The sequence below is a fragment of the Nomascus leucogenys genome, chromosome 5, assembly GCF_006542625.1.
Source record: "Nomascus leucogenys isolate Asia chromosome 5, Asia_NLE_v1, whole genome shotgun sequence".
In the NCBI taxonomy this organism is placed as follows: Eukaryota; Metazoa; Chordata; class Mammalia; order Primates; family Hylobatidae; genus Nomascus; species Nomascus leucogenys.
In genome coordinates this window covers 11256566-11277445 of record NC_044385.1, presented here as the reverse complement: position 1 = coordinate 11277445, position 20880 = coordinate 11256566, and the positions used below count along the sequence as shown (strand labels likewise).

The window sequence follows — 20880 nt, the reverse complement described above, 5'->3', positions numbered from 1 at the left end:
GGTGTGGTAACTGACAGTGTGCTGAGGAAGTACATGCATTTACTTGGCTGCAAAATCAAACAAGCAGCTAACGACTCTCAACCGTGTCTAATGCTGATGAGTGACTGATGACCAGAAAGAAAGGGAATAGGTACCATTTATGGAGCAGGTGTTGTGTGCCAGACACCATCCTGAGATGGACTCATAGCAGCTCTCTGAGTCCTTGAGACAACTCCATAATGGACATGGGAATTATCCACATTTTAATTTGAAGAAACTGAGTTTTGGGTGGAAACTTGAAAGGTTACTAGGAATCTCTCTCTGGTCTGTCTTCTAAAGCCATGCTCTTTCCTCTGTGCTGTGCTTGCGTGGGTCTCTGTCTCCTTGAAGGAAGTTCTGTGGAAACCTGCCTGGGTGGTACTGTCACCTGAGGTGGCCTGGGTCTCTCGCAGGCCAAAGGGCAGATGTGAAATGTCTAAAATGGGAAACGTGTTTGCATTCACACATCTTTAAAACACTGCAGCAAAGCAGGATCCTCTATGTCTTCCTTTCTCTCTGTCCTCTCTCTGGATGTTTCCCTTTCTTTTTATTTCTTTTATTTGGTTTCTTCCTTTTTTAAATTTCTAGCCACCTTTCTTGCCTCATATAGGTGTTCACAAGGGAATAAAACGTGTAAGATGTTTTGACAGGCACAGAGAGGCATGAGACACAAATGCAAAACCAAGATAGAGTGAACAGGGGTTATATTAATTGAATCCATATTTCCAAGGTAATGTATCAAATCAGCTTTCATTGCTCACGACATCTGTGTTCTACACTTGCTTGGCAGAGTTGAGTGGATTAAATTGGAAATGTAGGTGTGCTTGGTTCTAATTTCATCCCTGCTGAGTTCAGCGTGGTTTGGTGGAAAGAATGCCATATTGGGAGCCGGGAGGTCGGGGTTCTCATCCCAACGTGGCTCCTGGCTCTGACTCACGGAGTGACCTTGAGCAGCTTGCTTCCATGTTTGACAGTTTCTACCATGTTAAAAAAGGAGTTACTTTTTGGAAATGTTGTGAGGGTAAAATATTCTGTGAAAACCTTGGAAAAAATATAAATTGCTATATAGTTCAAGCTCCGATTATTTGCTCTGTATCTTTCCCTGTGAAATTGGAATAATAACACAAGGGTAAGTCTGTTTGGATCAAGTCAGACATCCAAAACATACTTTGCTGGAAATACCCTCCAAAGGCCCACAGCACCTGGCGGCGGTTGGGATGCTTTTTTAGTGGCTGCTTTAACCTCTGGCATGGGGCTACTGCAGGGCCTGCCCTGCTGCCCGAGGGCCATGGGCCCCTGAGGCCTGGCCCTCTGAAATATATCTGAGGACAGCCAGTCCTAGGGTAGTTGCAGGAAGTCGATAGGGAATAAAAGAGGGTCTTCTTTTAAGGCCCTGGTGGTAAGACCTCAAACATTTCTTAAACTCTGGGAGACAAGAGAGAGTCCGTCAGTGGCTCTGCAGCAGCGTGTTCTCTCTGCCTTCCCAGGCGAGAGGACCCTTGAATCAAGGGTCTCTGTAGATTCCTTTTAGTTTCTCTACTAAGAGGACTACAGAGGCTTTGTTACCAACAAACCAACATAATAGGATATTTCCAAAGAAGGGATTGTCCCATGTAGTAGAAGGATGATGAGGAACAAATGGGAAAGGGCTACCGTGAACGAGTATGAAAAGGTAGAGATTTCCAGGCAGACGTAAGAAGTCAAATGAGAGAAAAACACTCTAGAAGCTTCTGTGTTCTCCCAGAGCCCCTGAGATTGGTAGAATAGGAAGTTCCCTGATCCCTGGTTACAAATCAGGAAGTAGAGAGAAAGGAAGGCTCGGATATATATGGCAATGGGGCCAACACCTTAGACTCCAGCCTGATCTTGCCATGTCAGACCATAGTCCGAGGTGCAGACCACACTACGGTCTGGAGGGCAGATGGCAGTGCTGCTCTACCTGCCCCAGAAAGCCCAGCAGCACCATCTGTCTCCGAAGTCTTCACCATTATTTAAATTATGATGTATTTTAGACTCACCAGGAGGTATAAAGAACAATATATTAAACATCCATGTATACCCACTAGCCAGCTTAAGACATAACCTACCATCTGATTTTTAAAAAACGAAACAATGCGAGTGAACAGAGGTTATATTAATTGAATCCGTATTTCTAAGGTAATAAATCAACTTTTCCTTGCCCATACATCTGTGCTGCACACGTGCTCGGCAGAGTGGAGGATTATGTATTGAGGAATATGTATCGGAAGTCCCACATGTGTCCCTTCCTCCCCTGCAGAAGGCACAGCAGTCCTGAATTTGGGACTTCATTTGCCTATACTTTGAGCATATGTGTCAGTAGGCAATCTAGATGATTGTTTCCGGTGTTGAAACTTTAGATAAGTAGCTTACTCTCCATGTCTTTCTGGAGTGTTCTTCATGTTCACCTTGTCTTCATTTGTACAAGTGAGGATTAACCCATCTGTCTTTCCTTCTTGGGCAGGGGGTGGGGATGGAAGGGTTGAGGGAACAGTTTCCAAGGGTGGTGTAGTCAGCTGCATGTGAAGAATAGTTTTATTTAAGACTCAGTGCAGAATTACTCCTTCTCCACGATAATTTAAAGTTCCCCTCTTTGTAAAACAACTCCTACGGGTGACAGGAGGGAGGCGGAGCGTGGGAGTTGGCAGAGCAGTGAGGAGCTGGCAGGGAGGCCTCCATCAGGCAGGGTGCCAGCATCAGCATTGACAACCGTACTTCTCTCCTGTAGTGAGGCCCATGTTTATTGGGACCCAGGTCTTTGAAGACTATGACCTGCAGAAGCTGGTGGACTACATTGACTGGAAGCCTTTCTTTGATGTCTGGCAGCTCCGGGGCAAGTACCCGAATCGAGGCTTTCCCAAGATATTTAACGACAAAACTGTAGGTTAGTGCAGTAAGTCCTTCCTTTCTGCCTCTGATATTCAAGATGTGGGATTGTGACTTTGAAGACCGGAATCGGTGAGGAACAGTGGATTTGGATTGTGCAGATTACAGATGCCTTCATATTGCTCACCTGCCCAACTTTTTAGTGGTTTTCAAACTGCTAGATTGGTCCTTATATCAACTAAATTTGGTATCTACTTTATTCTTTCAATAAATGTTTATTGACATCGGTTACATGCTGAGCACTAGGGATAAATGGAAGACAATATAATCCCTGCTGTCTAGCACCTGACTAGCTGGCACAGCCAATAGTAATGGGCCCTGCCTGGGCTCCTGTGGACATAAGAGGAGATAGAGCTCAGACTGGGAGGTCAGGGTAGGCTTCCTGGACGAGGGGGCATTCGAACTGTTTTTGAGGATTCAGTGGGAGTTGCCGTGGCTAGGACTGTGGATGTGATATGGTGTTGAAGAAAAGGACGTTCCAGGAAGAGGAGACAGTGTGAGAAGGCACAGGTACATGTGCCTATTTGGGGAACTGCAAGGAGCCCATTGTGCTTGGAGCATTGGGGAGGGAATGGAGCTTTAGGGTGATAAACTAGAGAAGTAGGTGAGGTGATAAATTACTACCCCCCACTTCTCACTTCTAGCCTCACCCCAAAATCCACCGACAGAGACAAGGAATCCAAATGCAAAGCCATTCAAAGGATCAGGTAGTAGCCAGATCAGAGCAACAGGGAGGGGTAGACTCACAGAAGCATGGAATTAGGGCTGAGAGGAGCCTAGAAACCAGCCTTTTGCCAAGTTTCTCACGGGGGGCGGGCCTGGGTGTGCGTGTTAGGATGCTGAGACTCAGGAACTCTCAGGTAGCCAGGAACGTGGTGATGAGCAAGGGGCTTCTCAGTGTGCTGCCCCTGAATCATCACAGGTGAGCTGTCCAGGGGCCGTGGGACAGGCTTCTCACCATGGGCAGGGTGGCCGAGTCTCACGGAAACCGAGATGGTGTCCTTGGAGCCTGGCTCCCACTGCAGGTCCGGGAGCAGGCCAGCCCAAGTGCAGCACTGAAGCCACGTGTGAGGATTTGGGCCACACTTCACCCCTTACCACTAACGTTCCCTGTGCACATACAATTCCACTGACTTCACAGTGACCTCTGGGGAACATGGCCTGTGCCTTATATTCACCATGCCTTGTATTCTGTGGTGTCTGAGCCTGGGCGCATACAGTGAGGATTTACCGAGTCTGAGTGCACAGGGTAAGGATGTAGCTGTCCTTGTTTAACTCTTCGTGGTACTGTTGAAGGCCTCAAATTTAAGAATCCCTTCAGATGTTGTTATGGTCAAAATATCAATCGTCATGAATTATATTGTGGTTGGGATTAAAAGCACCACGGAATACGAGCACAGGTCATGTCTCCCAGAGGTCACTGCAAAGTCAGTGGAGTTGTATGTGTACGAGGAATGTCAGTGAGGAATCTGGCCTGCTTTTTCTCGTCCTCTCTGACAGAATGCTTTGGGGAGCCACAGCTTTGGCTGCATTTTGTCCAATGAAAAACTTAAGTGGCTTGAACTGGGAGAAGCAGACTGTGGGAGCTGCACTTAGCAGGAGCCACAAAACCCTGGCTGTTCCACTTTAAGCTGGGTCAGTGGCAAACACCAGAAAGCATTTGAGGAAAATGGAGAAGCCTGAAGAGGGAAGGTGACTGAGGAGGGGTAATGGCTTTTAAAAGAAGCATTGTTTGATGGTTATTTTTGGCATCTTTAAGTGAATTCTAATTGTGTTTTTCTAATAGGTGGAGAGGCCAAAAAGGTCTATGATGATGCCCACAATATGCTGAACACACTGATTAGTCAAAAGAAACTCCGAGCCCGGGGTGTGGTTGGGTTCTGGCCAGCACAGAGTATCCAAGATGACATTCACCTGTATGCAGAGGGTGCTGTACCCCAGGCTGCAGAGCCCATAGCCACCTTCTATGGGTTAAGGCAACAGGTATGGAAGGTGTACTGACAGCCAGCACACTGCTTTCACTTGTGAGTTTAAGCACTAAACAAAAGAGCTTTGCATAAATGAGAGTCTGCTTCACCTCCTCCCAAATGACCAATCACATGCCCAATAAGTGACCAATCACACACCCAAGCCCAAGCCATCTGTGAGGATGGGGGAGAGAAGGCACCACCATGGGTGTCAGAGGCAGGGCCACTCAGCAGGAGTGAGGCAGTTAATGTTGTGTTCCATGGATGGACGAGGACCATTGCTGCTGTCTCAGGTGGTCACATGTCAGGATCTCAGTCTTCTTAGCTTCTGAAGAAAGAGAACACTCACTTGTTCAAAAACGTTGGTTAACATCTATGCATATTATTAAAATAGACTGTCAGGTGGCTTCCCTTGGAAGGGGAAGACAGGTGGAAACAAACATTTGCAGAATGGATACCAGGTGCCAGGTGCATAGTAAGGTGCTTGATGGTCATCCTTTTAATTTCCACACAGCCGTGTTAGGCAGTTTAAGTTTCTGTTTTACAGAGAAGATGAAGGATGATGCAGATTGTGCTGGGCCCCCCAATATAGAGAGGAGAGCCCAGCCTGTACATACCCACAATGGCTGTTCTTTGACTCTGCTGGCTTCTTTTCTTTCGAGTGACGAGAACAGACTCTTCTCAGCAACTTCTCTCTCGTCCCCCCGACCTTTGAAAAGGCAAATATCATATGCGTGTCCCTTTAGTTGCTGTAAAAAAGAGTGTCTTAATCAAGAATTGGAACCAGAATTCACCAGAGTCATTAACAGATTTAATAATTTGCAGAAAATTATTCTTTCTGTTTTACTGCCATTTTCAGTCATTCAAAAATAATAGTGTTGGCTGGGCACAGTGGCTCACACCTGTAATCCCAGCACTTTCAGAGGCCAAGGTGGGAGGATTGCTTGAGCCCAGGAGTTTGAGGCCAGCCCCGGCAAGATGGCAAGACCCTGCCTCTATAAAACAAATTTAAAAATGAGCCGCGCACTGGGGAGTGCATGCCTGTACTCCTTCAGCCAGCTACTTGGGAGGATGAGGCGGGAGGATCACTTGAGCCCAGGAGTTCGAGGCTGCAGTAAGCCATAATCATGCCACTGTACTCCAACCTGGGCAACAGAGCGAGACCCTGTCTCTAAAAAACAAGCAAACAAAAAAGATAGTGGCGCATTTTAATCCCAACCATAATATAATTCATAGTCATCCATATTTTGACCATAACAACATCTGAAGGGATTCTTAAACTTGAGGCCTTCAACAGTACCACGAAGAGTTAAACAAGGACAGCTACATCCTTACCCTGTGCACTCAGACTCGGTAAATCCTCACTGTATGCGCCCAGGCTCAGACACCGCAGAATACAAGGCACTGGGTTTCTAATGTTAAGTTCCAGCCCCTCCTCACTAGGGAATTTGTGGCTTTTCTTTTACAGACATAATGGTGTTCAAAAACCTCTGCTCTAGCCCAGTCTTTCATCTTTCAAGTCCTGCATCCTCTGCGATCTCTTTTTACTTCCAGTACCATTCATGCCCAGGCAGTCTGTGACATATTAGGGCATTTAATAGAATGAATTCTCAGAGTTCACCTTTTTAATAGCCTCTGGAGAGGGGGACTGGGCCAGGCATGTACATTACCTACCCAGGTAGCAATTTCTCAGGAGGGGCTTTCCTCCAGTGCACTCTGAACATTCTGGTGGCAGTGCCTTATTACTCTGGGAGTCTACTCTTCTGAGTAGGCTCTGATTGCTGTCTCTTCTAAGGTACCATGGGGCTCTGTGATCTGTCTCTCCTGTGGTGCAGGGAAGCTTTGGGTCCCCCTCTGGCCTTTGTTAGCAAAGAATAATTGATGGGCCGAGGATACCTGGAAAACGGCTTCCCCATGCACAGCTGTCCCTGAGCTCGGTGACATTCCTGTGTGCCATTACCAAACACCTCCTCGCCTACACTTAACAATTTCCTGCCCTGTGTCAATGTAGCTGCACTTGCTTCCACGGCGTGCAATGAGCTGTGAAGTGTCTGGGTTGGCCACTCACTGATTAATTGATCAGTCCTAAGCAGTACCATATATGTAGGAGCATGGGTTGTGGTACCAGCCCTCCGGCCCCTCCCACTGTCTGACCTTGGGCCAGTTGATCAAGCTTCCTGTGCCCCTGATTTCTTGTCTGTAAAATGGAGCTGATGGTATCACATGTCACAAAGTGGTTGAGAGGGTTAAATAGTAATTCATATAAAGCACCAAGAACAGGCATACAGTAACCACTGAATGAGTATTAGTTATAAGCTATTTACCTTCTCAGCAAATATTTATTGATTTTTTTAAATATGTATAAGACTTTATTTGTTACCTTAGTTGCAGGGAAGAGTTGCTTATGAGCTGAGGGTGAAAAATGGGGGAGGATAGGCCCCAGGGCTGTGGAGAAAATCCAGAAGCAAATCCTGCTGAATTCTTGCTTTGGTGCCCAGCCGGCCCTGGGTGTCCTCAGCCGGCTCCTGTATGATCCTCGACCCCACCCCACATGGCAGGCAGCACGTGGCCTGGGCATTGCTCACCCCAACAGTTTGTTGTTTGAGCTGCTGCTGTTGATGCAGAGTGGAGGCGCTTCCATTTATTGGATCTCTTTTGAACATGGTGCTGAACTTAATTGAAAACACTTGGGGACAAATTTTTTTTTTTTTTTTTTAAACCTGACTTCAGCACAGTGCCTGAAGGCATTCAGTAAATGTTTGGTCAGTGTGTGAGTGAGCCAATGAACTGGTGTCTTGACAATTTATGTTACGTCATGTCATTTTTAAAAATCTCATTTCATTTGTTTATCTTACAAATATTTATTGAATACTCACTATGTGTCAGACACAATTCCAAGTACTGGGGATGTAACAGTGCACAATACAGGCTGCCATCTCTGTGTTGTGAAGCTTATTCTCATTTGACGATACTCAATTGCTCTTCATGATGTGCTGGTGCCACGTTCTTGCTAACGGTGCCTCCGCACACTCCTTGGTTTTAAGGCCGAGAAGGACTCTGCCAGCACGGAGCCATACTACTGCCTCTCAGACTTCATCGCTCCCTTGCATTCTGGCATCCGTGACTACCTGGGCCTGTTTGCTGTTGCCTGCTTTGGGGTAGAAGAGCTGAGCAAGGCCTATGAGGATGATGGTGATGACTACAGCAGCATCATGGTCAAGGCACTGGGGGACCGGCTGGCAGAGGTAAGGCAGAGGCATCGCACCAAGGGGCTGAGGACAGAGGCCAGGCAGTAGGGAGCCTGGGGTGGGTGCCTGAAGACTGATCAGCCCTTAGAACCAGTGTCTTTTTTTTTTCTTGAGTTGGATGCTGCTGGCTTTAACATTACACATATTTTAATATTATGTATCCCCAGATTGCTTGTCTACATTATCTTTGAGGCAAAGAAAAACCTTGAATGGTGCCATAGTTGGCTGTTGCTCTTAGAGCCTTTATCTCTGCCTTATCTCTGTTGTCTCACTTTGCTTGTTGTGATGTGACATTTTCCTCAATACCCCAAAAAATTAAAAACAAATTTTTATTTCAGAGCCCCTCATTGTAATGCTGGTGTCATCTATAGAGTCTTCATCTTCCTATGCATGGAATGATGGTAGCGTTTGCCCTGGGGAGAGCCTCTCCCTTTTCCTGCAGTGAACAGTGGAGGAACTAGCAGCTATATGGTCCCAGCTGCTCTTTCTGGCCCGTGGAGCTTTGGATTGACCTTTAGGGAAATCGTTAAGTTTTAAGGTCTAAAATCTACAGGTCATTAAGTATGGTCCTTCAGAGCTCAGGTTGAGGCCAAAATTGAGCTGCAGAGCAGCTAACGAAAGTACAAACCAAACAAGAATCCAGCCTGTTTCCTCTTGGCCAAATTTCCCCTGGCTGTGGTCCAGACGAGGGAGGGTGTCCTCATGGTTCTGATTCAGGGGGTGGAGGCTGCACTGATGCTGTGAGCCCCTACCTCTGCCTAAGCATGCCTGCCGCTTTGGGTCCCAAGGCCTTTGCAGAAGAGCTCCATGAAAGAGTTCGCCGAGAACTGTGGGCCTACTGTGGCAGTGAGCAGCTGGACGTCGCAGACCTGCGCAGGCTGCGGTACAAGGGCATCCGCCCGGCTCCCGGCTACCCCAGCCAGCCCGACCACACCGAGAAGCTCACCATGTGGAGACTCGCAGACATCGAGCAGTCTACGGGTATGAGCCAGGAGGCCACGGGTTCCTGCTTCCTTCTTCAGTAGATAGACTCTTATCAACATAATGACACTTAGGGTTAAAAATGTTTTTAAAATTGAAGGGCTTCTAATCACATTGTCCCTTATGCTGTCCTTTTTCACTTGTAGCTGTTTGTTCTGGCATTTTAATTCAGTATTACTGATTAGTATTCTTACATCATTATTTTTAGATTTATCAATTTAAATTATATCCTCTTGGCCTACAACAGATGGGAGTTTAGCTTATGTATACCATCCTGTGCCTCTCCTGCCCCAGTTTCCTGTCACAGGCATGGTGATGTCTTTAATCCCTCCCTTAGAGACTGACCTTTGTCCCTCAGTAATGTCACTTGCTTCACGCTCTTGTCTCATTGCTTGTGGATGGTGTCCCTGGGTGCTGGTCTTGCAGAGCGCCCAGCCTTCCCTTCAGCCCTCTCTTCTCTTTACTTTTACACTGTTATTAACATTTATATTCTTCTGTAATCATAATTCTCTATTATGTTTTGCCTGTGGATTGATTCTAATAGCTGAAAATGAGAAGCTGGCATGTGCGTTTCTGAGACAAAGGCCCAGACACCCGGCCTCAGTGTCCTGTGCCCAGAGCTGAATTGGCTCGTGGTTCTGTGGCTGCACATTATCACGTCGGTGTGCTAGTTCTGTCATTACTGCAGAGTTCATGTAGTTGAGATGGCCCAGGCTAAGCTCACAGTTTTCAGCGGAATTAATAAAAAGCATACCATCAAAGCTGATAAAGGCATCCAGATTTAAATGAGAAACCATGAGCTGTGCTGAATCTGCTTCAGCAGGAACAACACTAACTCTAGGAGTCATGAGATCTGGGTTGGAGTCCTGTTTCTGCCATAAGCTAGCTGGGCGACCTCTGGCAAAGCACTCACCCTTCATGTTGCTCTGTTTCCTTGTTCATAGAATGAGTGGATTCGAATAGATATCCTTGAGGGTCTGTTTGAGCTCTCAGATCCCAAGGAAAACTGTCTCTTCTTTCTCACGATGTTGTGGATTCCTTCTTCACTGGTGCTCTCAGTCGTCTTTAGTATCAGTGGCCGCACAGAGCTGGTGGAGGCTGTTCAGTTGTTCTTATCTCCAGGGGTAGAGCTCCTGCCTGAGAAGGTCTAGGCTTAGGAGCAAATCAGGGCACCTGTAACTGATCTGGGATGGCTGGAGGTAGGAGTGTAGAGTCTTTCCCAGGCCTGTCCCCCTGGGTTAGAGGAGATCTGCATGTCCTGAATTCGTTTCTTCACCTGGCAGGAATTTGCTAGACTTGTCTGATCACAGCTTTCATGCTGTGTCATGTATCTACCTAGAAGGCATGAGTTCTCTTTGGTTCACTTGTTCAACAAGAGTTCATTGAGTGCCTGCTAGCTGTAGGCCTTGTGCTAGACACTGAGTCAATAAGCATTTTCCCGGCGTTGCTCTCTCTAGGCATTAGGTTAACAGAATCGTTAGCAATGGCACCTGCTTCAGCAGTCTCAGGCCTCTACTTCTCCAATTTGAAGTCCACGTATTTTGCTGTGGGGAAGATTTCCAAGGATCAGGTAAGCTAGCTCTCTCATTATATGTGGCTTCCCTAGTTCAAATGAAATTCTAGAACCTCTCTCATTTTAAATGTGAATGAGAATAAAGTAAGGGGAAAGGGTGAAGAAATTTACTCCAGTTAATGTCTTAATTTGATTTCAATAGAATACCTCTATTCTAGCCCTCACTTCTACATGCACACCACACACACACACACACACACACACACACACACACACAGCTTCTAAGCATCAGATGTTTACTACATGTTTTTCTGCCTAGAGAAAAAGGCAACTTGGTAGATAAATATCTATCTCCATTTAACTCTGTAGATTGCTGTTAAGACAAGAAATGGAAGGTATTTAATGTTTCTTGGCAAATTTTGTGGAAACTTCTATTCCAAAAGTCTTATCATGTTGGTTTAATAAAATGCTTCTCATCTTTTGCAGGTTGAGGATTATGCGTTGAGGAAGAACATATCTGTGGCTGAGGTTGAGAAATGGCTCGGACCCATTTTGGGATATGATACAGACTAACTTTTTTTTTTTTTTTTTTGCCTTTTTTATTCTTGATGATCCTCAAGGAAATACAACCTAGAGTGCCTTAAAAATAACAAGAACAAAAAACCTGTGTGCATCTGGCTGACACTTCCCTGCTTCTGGTTTTCGAAGACTATTTAGTGGAACCTTGTAGAGGAGCAGGGTCTTCCTGCAGTGCCTGGAAAACAGGCGCTGTTTTTTCGGGACCTTGCGTGAAGAGCAGTGAGCAGGGTTCCTGTGGTTTCCCTGGTCCCTCCAAGATGGGGACAGACTGAAGACAGAGGTCTTTTGATTTCAAAGCAAGTCAACCTGCTTTTTTCTGTTTTTACAGTGGAATCTAGGAGGCCACTTAGTCCTCTTTTTTTCCTCTTAGAAGAAAAGCCTGAAACTGAGTTGAATAGAGAAGTGTGACCCTGTGACAAAATGATACTGTGAGAAATGGGGCATTTTAATCTAAGTGGTTATAGCAGTGGATTCTGACGGGGAAGTTGTAGCTCTGTTCTCTTCGGAAGACCTCATTTTCTAAAGGCTGGACTAAATGGTTGCACAACTGCCTTTGGCAAAAGGCATGTTCTCACTGCTTGCTTGTCAGAAACACTGAAGCCGTTTGCCCCAGTGTGGTCAAGCAGCCATGCTTTCTGGGCATTTTTGTCCTCCCATAATTTCATATTTCCGTGCCCCTGAGGAAACAAAAAGGAAATGAGGAGAGAAAGTTACTGTTAAGGGTGGTTAACATTTTTTTTGTTTTGCTTTGGTTTGGGTTTTTTTTTTTTTTTTTTGAGACAGAGTCTGGCTCTGTCGCCCAGGCTGGAGTGCAGTGGCGCAATCTCAGCTCACTGCAAGCTCCGCCTCCCGGGTTCACCCCATTCTCCTGCCTCAGCCTCCCGAGTAGCTGGGACTACAGGCGCCCGCCACCACGCCCGGCTAATTTTTTGTATTTTTAGTAGAGACAGGGTTTCACCGTGTTAGCCAGGATGGTCTCGATCTCCTGACCTCGTGATCTGCCCGCCTCAGCCTCCCAAAATGTTGGGATTACAGGCGTGAGCCACTGCACCTGGCCGGTTAACATCTTTTAATTGTTTTCAGGATTGAGCAGGTTCTCAGCTGGGCTCTGATATCCAACAGAATTGGACAGGTGGGCAGCATAACGTCACTCATTTCTTACCATTTTATTCCCCTCCAATTCTCAATATATTCAGTAATGAAGAATGGTGCCACCACTCAAGCAACAAGCCTCAAACTCACCCATGTCATCTTTTTCTTGGATGATTGCAGTTATTTCAAAAATTTGCATGCAAAATATACACTCATCCTACTTTAAAGATGGTGGTGGCAGGAGTCAGGAGAAGGTAGCATTGGAGTCCTGATTTGATTCGAAGGATGAAGACAAAGAAGCAAGGGAGGAACAAATGAAGAACTATCTTTGTTCATGAATAGGAATATTAAAGATTATAAAGGTATCAGATCTCCTGAAATTGATCTATGGATTTAATACCATTTTCAATGGAAATTCCAACAGAGATTTTATTGAATGAAACAAACAGGTGTTTATATGGCATAGCAAAGGACTTAAAATTACCAAATGCTTCTAAATATGAAGGAGAGGTTGAGGAGATGCACCCTATGTGATACCAAGCTTTATTGTCAAGACAGTGTCGTAGTGCAGAGGTAGGCATTCTGAGCAGGGGAACAAAATAAGGGCCTAGAAACTCACCCATGCATATGTTGACCTTTGCAAAATGACCTGGTGACATGGCAAGTCAGTGGGGACAGGAAGGACCACTCCCTAAGTAATCCCATAACAATGGCTATTCATGTGGGAAAAAAAGACTTTACTTTCTCTCACCTTACCTGGTGATAAGTTCCAAATATGTTAAGGGCTTTAATACAAAAAGCAATAATTGTGAGTGTTTGGATGAAAAAAGCCTTAGGGCAGGAAAGAGTCTCTTGAGACATAAAGTAGTAATCATAAATGACAAGATGGTTAAGTCAATTCTGTTAAAACTAAAGGCTTATATTAAGCAAACACTTGAAGTGAGAAGATGATCCACAACTTGAGAAGACATAATACAAATAACTGATGAAGATTCATAATCACAAATATAGAGAATTCCTATTTTAAAAAAATAGAAAAATTATGAAGACTACACAAGAGGAAATAGATAGGGCTTTTAAATAAATAGATGCTCTGTAGCATTGGTGGTAAGGGAAATATAAATTAGGACCACAATGAGATTCCATTTTATATCCATAAGACTTGCAAAGGTTGGGTCTGACAGTACCAGTTGTTAGATCTGTAGGGACTTGTACAACATTGTGGACAGGCACCACTGCTTTAAAAAACAATTATCCCTTACAGACTTGAACATTTGCAGACCTTATGATCTTGCTTCCAACTCCCACCTGTATGTCCAGCAAACTCTTGCATGTGGCCACTAGGAGGAATGTGTAAGAATGTTCATAGTTACATATTTATGATAGTTAATAACTGGAAAAAGTGAAATGTATGTCTGTCTACAGGAAAATAGGTGAATAATTAGATATATATATTCATCCTACGGGATATTATTCAGTAGTGGAAATGAGTAAACTACAGCTATACCTCACAATAAGAATGAATCTCAGAAAATATTAAGGAAAAGAAGCAAGTTTGAAGAGACTACATGGGGTGTACTATTTTTATTGAGCCCAAAAACAAGCAAAACCAAAGAATATGTAGTCTAAGCATACATATACAATAAAACTATGCTATTAAAAAAAAAAGGTAACAATGATAAACCAAAATTGAGCATAGTAATTACCCACGGAAGGAGGGAGTGGAAGGGACGGGAGCACATAGGTAGATGCCAAGTTATGCAGCTGTTCTGGTTCCTCCTGGTAGGCTTACGAGTGTTTACTATATGCTATTAATATATTATGCTTTATAACTAATAGATAACAGTTTTGTGCATATTATGTTCTACCTAATATTAAATATATTATAAAAAATAAAGGCAAGGTGGAATGATAACCTAAAAGCTGGTATGGTGATTTTGTAGATAATGTTTGTATAAGTCAAATACAGTTTTTAAGGAAAGGAAGAACATCTTAGGGTAAACAGCAGCTAGAAAGGCGAGGGGCCGGAGAGTGGTGCATCCGTGCTGCTGCCAGCAGTGCCCAGATACCAGGCTTTGGGGAATGAGTGGATGGCTGGACCATTTGCTAAGACAGAGTCCAGGGGATGGAAGAAAGGATGTGTTTTGGAAAGACTCGATGTGACTAGACTGAATATGGGCAGTTGGATACTAGACTTTGGAATTTAAAAAGAATGTCTGGAGTTAGAATTGAGAGACTTCAACGTGGAGATGGAGGTCAGGCTGCAGTGCGATGGGATCACCTATGGAGCATATGAGGAGAAGAGAATCTGGAGGAGGAGGAGGAGGGGGAGCCAGCAGGCGAGCAGCTGGGGGTTGGAGGAAGCCAGGAGGGAGAGTGTTTCGAAGCATGCCAGCAGAACCCAATGCTGCAAAAAGGTCTGGGAATGGGATTGCTGAGGGCCCTTCTCACATTGAGCCCCTCAAGAGCAGCGTCAGGGGATTGTGGGGACTGTTGGCAGACTCAGCTGGCTTTGCTAGGTTGAAGACAATGGGAGGTGTGGAAGATTTGTTGGCTCATTTAAGGAAGATTGGAGGGAAAGGTAGGATTGAGAGTGTTTCAGACAGAAAAAGGATTATATGCTGAGGGTAAAGCATAAGTACAGAGGGTTGCAGATAGTGCAGAAGTCCTTAAAAACAATTATTTTAACCCAGCTTCCAGGGAGACTGAATTTCTTCTGTCAGTCAATAACACCATCAACCTGGGAGTTGCCCCTGACCCCTCCAGTCTTAGCTCCTGCTGCTGTAACAAAATACTGCAAACTGGGTGGCTTATAGAGAACAGACATTTATTTCTTATAGTTCAGGAGGCTGGAAGTCCAAGATCCTGGTGCCATCATGGCCGAGTTCTGGTGAGGGCCCTCTTCTGGGATGCAGCGGCCAGCTGCTCATGTTCTCACAGTGGGTGGAGGGTAAGCTTGCTCTCTGGCCTCCTCTTACAAGGGCACTAATCCCATTCATGAGGGCCCCACCTTCATGACTTAATTACCTCCCAAAGATGCCATCTCCAAACGCCATCATCCTGGGGATTCCATTTCAACATTTGGGGGATACATCAGACCATAACACTTCTCTCTTTCTCCACCTTCACATCCAGTAACATTCTTCTCAGCACCACACCACACCACTTAAAAATTTCTGTGGTTACCTCCACGGAATGGGATTAGGGGATCAGGGGTGAGGGAACTCATGGTTTGGCTATTTCTCATTCTTTCTGCACTGTTTCAAATTTTTACAAGTGTATATTATTGTACTTTTAAAAAGATTAGCTTGGCAACAAGTCTAGCCTGAAATGGGTGCTCTTTCGACTAGTCTGAGTGAAAAGTGAGGATTTAAGTGAAGTAACCCCTAAACTCAGCCAGTCGCATGTTTTTTTAACACTTGGAATATCTAATTCCATTTACACTGCATTCTTCAAATGTAATTTTTCAAAGATGCCTTTTGCCTCATCCCTTGCTTTTAAGTATTATAGCCTTTTGGAGACTCACAAAACAATCCCTGAATTCTCGCCTAGGAAAGTATCTTGGATTAAATGGTTTTTGAGAACCTTGAGAGTAGAGTCTATGAAATGGAAGAAACAAGAACTAGACAGTCATAAATGCTGTTGATCACCGACAATCTCTGCCATCCATAAGGTAAATATAATAATAGAGTCATAAATGCTGTTGATCACCGACAATCTCTGCCATCCATAAGGTAAATACGATAAATACGGTGACCTGCTGAGTGTGAACTTGCAGCAGGTGAGGAAGGAACTTTGAACTCTCACAATCTTGTTTCTTCATTTCCCAGAGAGAAACTTGGCAAAGAGAAAAAGGACATTTCCCTCCAGATTATCTGAAAGAATTTCAGTGCTTTAATCATGTGACATTATCTTATTAATAGAAAAGAAAATATTTGTGCATATTTTCAATAAAATATATAAAATCGAGTTAGCATATAGTGCTAAACACCATTAATTAAAAATATTTTAACCTGATATGATTGTTGATTTTTAAAAATTCTGTTGAGATGAGTTTATCAAAATTTGAAGGATTCCAGGGGAAAACATTTTAGTGTTAAAAGTGCTTGGTTATTTTTAAGATAATGCAGCTCTTTTAAGAAAAGGTAGCAGTTAGCTCCAAGAGATATTTCAATGGCTCATATAAAGCCTTCCAGTCACCATCAGATATTTCCTTACATTGCTGTGGGCAAGTACTAACATCCAGTTTAAAACCATTGGGAATGCTGAAGTACAGCAAATTGAGGTGACAGCTTGGTCTCCAGCAGAGCCACGACTGCTTCCTGGTCTGCAGGATCCCATTTCTCTCCACTGGGTCTTCAAATTAAATCTTGAGGCTGGGTGCGGTGGCTCATGCCTGTAAATCCCAGCACTTTGGGAGGCCAAGGTGGGCGGATCACCTGAGGTCGCGAGTTCAAGACCAGCCTGACCAACATGGAGAAACCCTGTCTGTACTAAAAATAGAAAATTAGCCGGGCGTAGCAGTGCATGCCTGTAATCCCAGCTACTCAGAAGGCTGAGGCAGGAGAATCGCTTGAATCCGGGAGGTGGAGGTTGCGGTGAGCTGAGATCGTGCCATTGCACTCCAGCCTGGGCAACAAAAGCAAAACTCTGTCTCAAAATAAATAAATCTTGAACAAAGTTAGGGATCAAATATCAGTGGACATACTACCCCTGCCCCAACCAAAATAAATTGGTGAGTTACAAGGAAGTGGACACATCCATGAAGGTTTTTTAGTCCTGTTTGGCATAGAAATGAGTTTGTTTTCTTTTGCAGTTAGAAACATTGTCAATCAGCTGAAAATGCTTTAGAAACCTAGTTATGCTTTACACTCCAATTGTGCATTATTACCCAACAGATCAGATAAAAATCAAGAGAAAGACCCTGTGAAATTTCTCCATTTGTTAAAATTAACCATCAACTGGGAAAAATAGAAAAAAACAAACCTTTTCCTAAAAGAGACAGGGAGGCATGGTACCCATTCTATTTGCTAAGGCACTCAAGGAGGAAGATCATCATATGCAGTAGATAATATCAGAACCAAAAATCTAGCAGTTCTGCCAGGCACGTAGTAGGAACTTAAACATTTGTTGAACAGACGCCAAGACGCCAGCTAGTGCCCTCCAGAGATTTTCCAAGCAAGTTCAGAGATGTGCTGCCCCTGTCCAATGTAAGGAAACAGACAACCGCACAGAAGCCAATCTGGTCCATCCATCAGTGGCCTTTCAAAACCTACAATTCAGTAATCGCTGATACTCATAATGATGACTCCTAAGTGTTGCAATATTCCTGCAGTACCTTCTGAATCATCAAAGACTCATTAAAATTCAGTGTCACTTCAGTACTAAGTACACTTTACCATGTGAATTACTGTATTTGAAGGTTGACCACCCAAGTATGATAAATGTAACCCCTGTCCTTTAACTGGAATATAGATTAAGCAACATTTTTCCTTCTCCCAACTATGCCAAATAGCAGAGCATCTGCTGTTGCTATAACCGTGTGGCAAAAGAGCCAAGCCTGACATTATTTAGCGAGAGGGGTGCTGAAGTGAAGAAGATGGTTTATCAGGGGAATGGAAAAGATGCTACAGAACAAGAGAGTGTGTCCTGACGAGGAGGTCAGCTCACACCCTGGAAGCTGAAGGGGCTGGTGTGAGGCAGAGTTGAGTCATTTAACGCCATTGGCATTGAAGGGGAGGGAAAACGCTGATTTTGGGTGGTTTGTATCAGACTAGCAGGAGCATCTGACTTAAGAAAACAGAGTAGTTATTGAATTTTGTCAAGTGAATAGTGAGGTTTGGCTTTGGATGCCACCTTTAAAATTTTACTTGAAAAGTGAGGAGGGTTGAAGAGGGCAGGGTAAAGTTGAGAACTGGAAGGTGGGAAGAGAGAATTTTCTAAAGGTTTTGTAATATAAGTAGCAAACATTTGTGCATATATATTTGGGGATGAGAGAGAGGAAACAGTAATGAGGACATGACTGCCCCCAAAATGGGGAGAGATGGAAAGGGCTTTACCCAACTATTTTCCTACCAACATTAAAGGAATAAAACATGCCTACTGCAGGGAAAAGGATGTCCCATTCCATCCAGAGGGATGGGTGTGCTTTTTTGTTTTTATTTTTATTTTTTGAGATGGAGTCTTGCTCTGTCACCCAGGCTGGAATGCAGTGGTGCAATCTTGGCTCACTGCAACCTTGGCCACCTGGGTTCAAGCAATTCTCCTGCCTCAGCCTCCTGAGTAGCTGAGATTACAGGCACCTGCCACCATGCCCGGCTACTTTTTGTGTTTTTAGTAGAGACAGGGTTTCACCATGTTGGTCAGGCTGGTCTCAAATTCCTGACCTCAAGTGATCCGTCCGCCTTGGCCTCCAAAAGTGCTGGGATTACAGGCGTGAGCCACGGCACCCGGCCAACTTCTATTATTTTGTAGAGTTGATTGGTATTTGGTTATCAAGGCTGTGCCAAGATTTGCAGCGATAGAGGAACAAACATTTACATCTGCCTTTTAAGCTTCTCTTCCAATGAGCTCAAATAGTGGTTATGATATTAGAGAGAGGAAATGCTGGCTAGACAAATTGCCTCTACTTTTGCTTTAGCTAAGATCCCCAGGAGGTGAAATATTTGCTGTAATATGGCATTTGTGCATTCATTCATATTATCTGTTCATTCATCAAATATGTATTGGGCTAGATCCTGTGCCAGGGCTGGACATACAATGCTAAGAAAGTAAAATTCCTCGCCCTCATGGAGAGTAACATTCTTCGCAGAGTTTGTGGGGAACAGACTCCCTCCAGGACCTTGTGTTGCTCAAATCTTAAACTCATCCTCTGCTCTGGATTTAAAAGCAAAAGCGACATCTCCTGGTCTCTCATGTAACATTTGGAGGAACATTACACTGCCCATGTTTATTTCATGCCTCTTTCCCAAGATTTTACTGCTACTTCTAAGTGCAGCTAACAGTAGGTAGGAAACTTTGACCTTTCTTTCACTTTGCCCCCTTAGGACCTCCAGTTTTAGACTTCATCAAGCAAGCCTGGTTTCATTTCTTCTTGCTTAGCCTGATGAACCAGTGTGCTGTGTACCACTGTTGGAAACACTGGTACGAAGTCCTGGTACAGAACTCTTTCTGAATATTAATCTCTGTATTGCTACGCCAGAATCAGGTAAGAAGGGGTGTGTGTGTGCGCGCACGCGCGCACGTTTGTGTACTCACAAATGTGGGCACACCATTCTGTATGTTAGAAGGAAAGTCCGTGATTAGCTGTGAGCATAAACACAGCTAACCTGATTCTGGGTTGCTTCATGAATACAGATCCCAGAGCAGCTGTCAAGCTTTCCCCCTCCTTATCTCATCACGACCTTTTGGGAACAAAAGTGCCCAGACATCTCCCCCTGCAGATTAACAAGCTGCACTTCAGAGGAGCATTTACTGATAAACATCTGCCTTCCAAAGAGAAACCATTTATTTAACAAGCTGCTCTTTAGAAATTTATAGATGCAGCTTGCCTTCTTGCCATTGCTCTAAATCAAGATTTCCTTCTTTGTCCTCCTCTATTTTTCTTTACTAAATTTTGCTTGTTGAGCATTGGTATAATTTCCAAGGAGTCAGTGTTCATACTAACATCAATTTTTTAAAAAGCCTCAGCTCGGTTTAAAATTACTTTTTTGTTCACTCATAAAGGATATTTATGAGTAAAATCTATAGAAGAGCCCAGTTTGTCATATTAAACTGCAAGGCTGTGCCCTCAAATGCCTAGAAAAGAGAAATGCATTTAACCACCAAATCTCCAACAGACTTCATCCTTATCACTCTTTGGTTTTGTGTATGTTGACCTGCTCTTGGTCACTCTTGTGTTGTGTGTTTGAGGGTATAGGTCATTTTGTAACTTTACTTACATTATAGGGTGTATGTATTATCTCCCAGATTAAATTGTAGGATATTTAAAAGGGCAAGAACTGTCTCTTCTGCTTTCTTTGTATGTTTTAGAAGCTCTAAAGAGTTTGAAGAGAGCAGATGTGATGTGTGTTAACTAATAGTCTGATCTGAAGTGCACAGTTGTGTGAGGGGACTCTGAGGTCAGACCTGTCTTTGATCTTTTCAGAAGACATGTATGTGATTAGCTGTAGTGCATAAATAGGGTTCCGTGTTGTTTCATAAATGCCTCCCCTCTCATGCCTTCAAAAATCAGTCACTGGAGGACCTTGGGCAGGTTGTATGCCCTCTCTACGAGGCAGCTTCCTCGTCTGTAAGTGACCACAGTGCCACCACTCCCCTCATAGGACAGTGCAAGAAATCAATGCCTTAGTCCACAGAAAGCTCTCAGCACAGGGCTTGGCTTTTAAAGGAAATCTTCATTAACTGAAGGACAATAATGAAGACCCTTGGGTGATGTTGAATTTTTTCAATTCTTCAAAGCCATGCTTTCCAGAAAAAGTGAATGCAACACCTCATCAAAATACCTCACTGGATAGACAATGTGTATAAATCTCATTATGAATGCCAGTAGCACAAGAGAAGTGTAGGGACGGGAAAC

At 44.2% G+C, this 20880-nt stretch overlaps 1 protein-coding gene across 4 annotated transcripts in view; it reads left to right on the top strand.

Annotated features, from left to right (window-relative positions):
- The window catches only part of MTR (5-methyltetrahydrofolate-homocysteine methyltransferase), a 128950-nt gene that overhangs the window by 91525 nt on the left and 16545 nt on the right, over positions 1-20880 (top strand). For 2 of the 4 annotated variants that reach the window (XM_030812631.1, XM_030812630.1), the window contains exons 28-33: positions 2765-2920; positions 4709-4905; positions 7934-8134; positions 8926-9118; positions 10576-10688; positions 11118-14224. In XM_030812631.1, the coding sequence (XP_030668491.1) occupies positions 2765-2920; positions 4709-4905; positions 7934-8134; positions 8926-9118; positions 10576-10688; positions 11118-11204 (947 nt within the window). In that variant the 3' untranslated portion in view covers positions 11205-14224. Of the gene's footprint in view, positions 1-2764; positions 2921-4708; positions 4906-7933; positions 8135-8925; positions 10689-11117; positions 14225-19348; positions 19510-20880 lie in introns of those variants that run through there. The other 2 variants (XR_004030062.1, XM_030812632.1) reach the window with 2 other exon arrangements.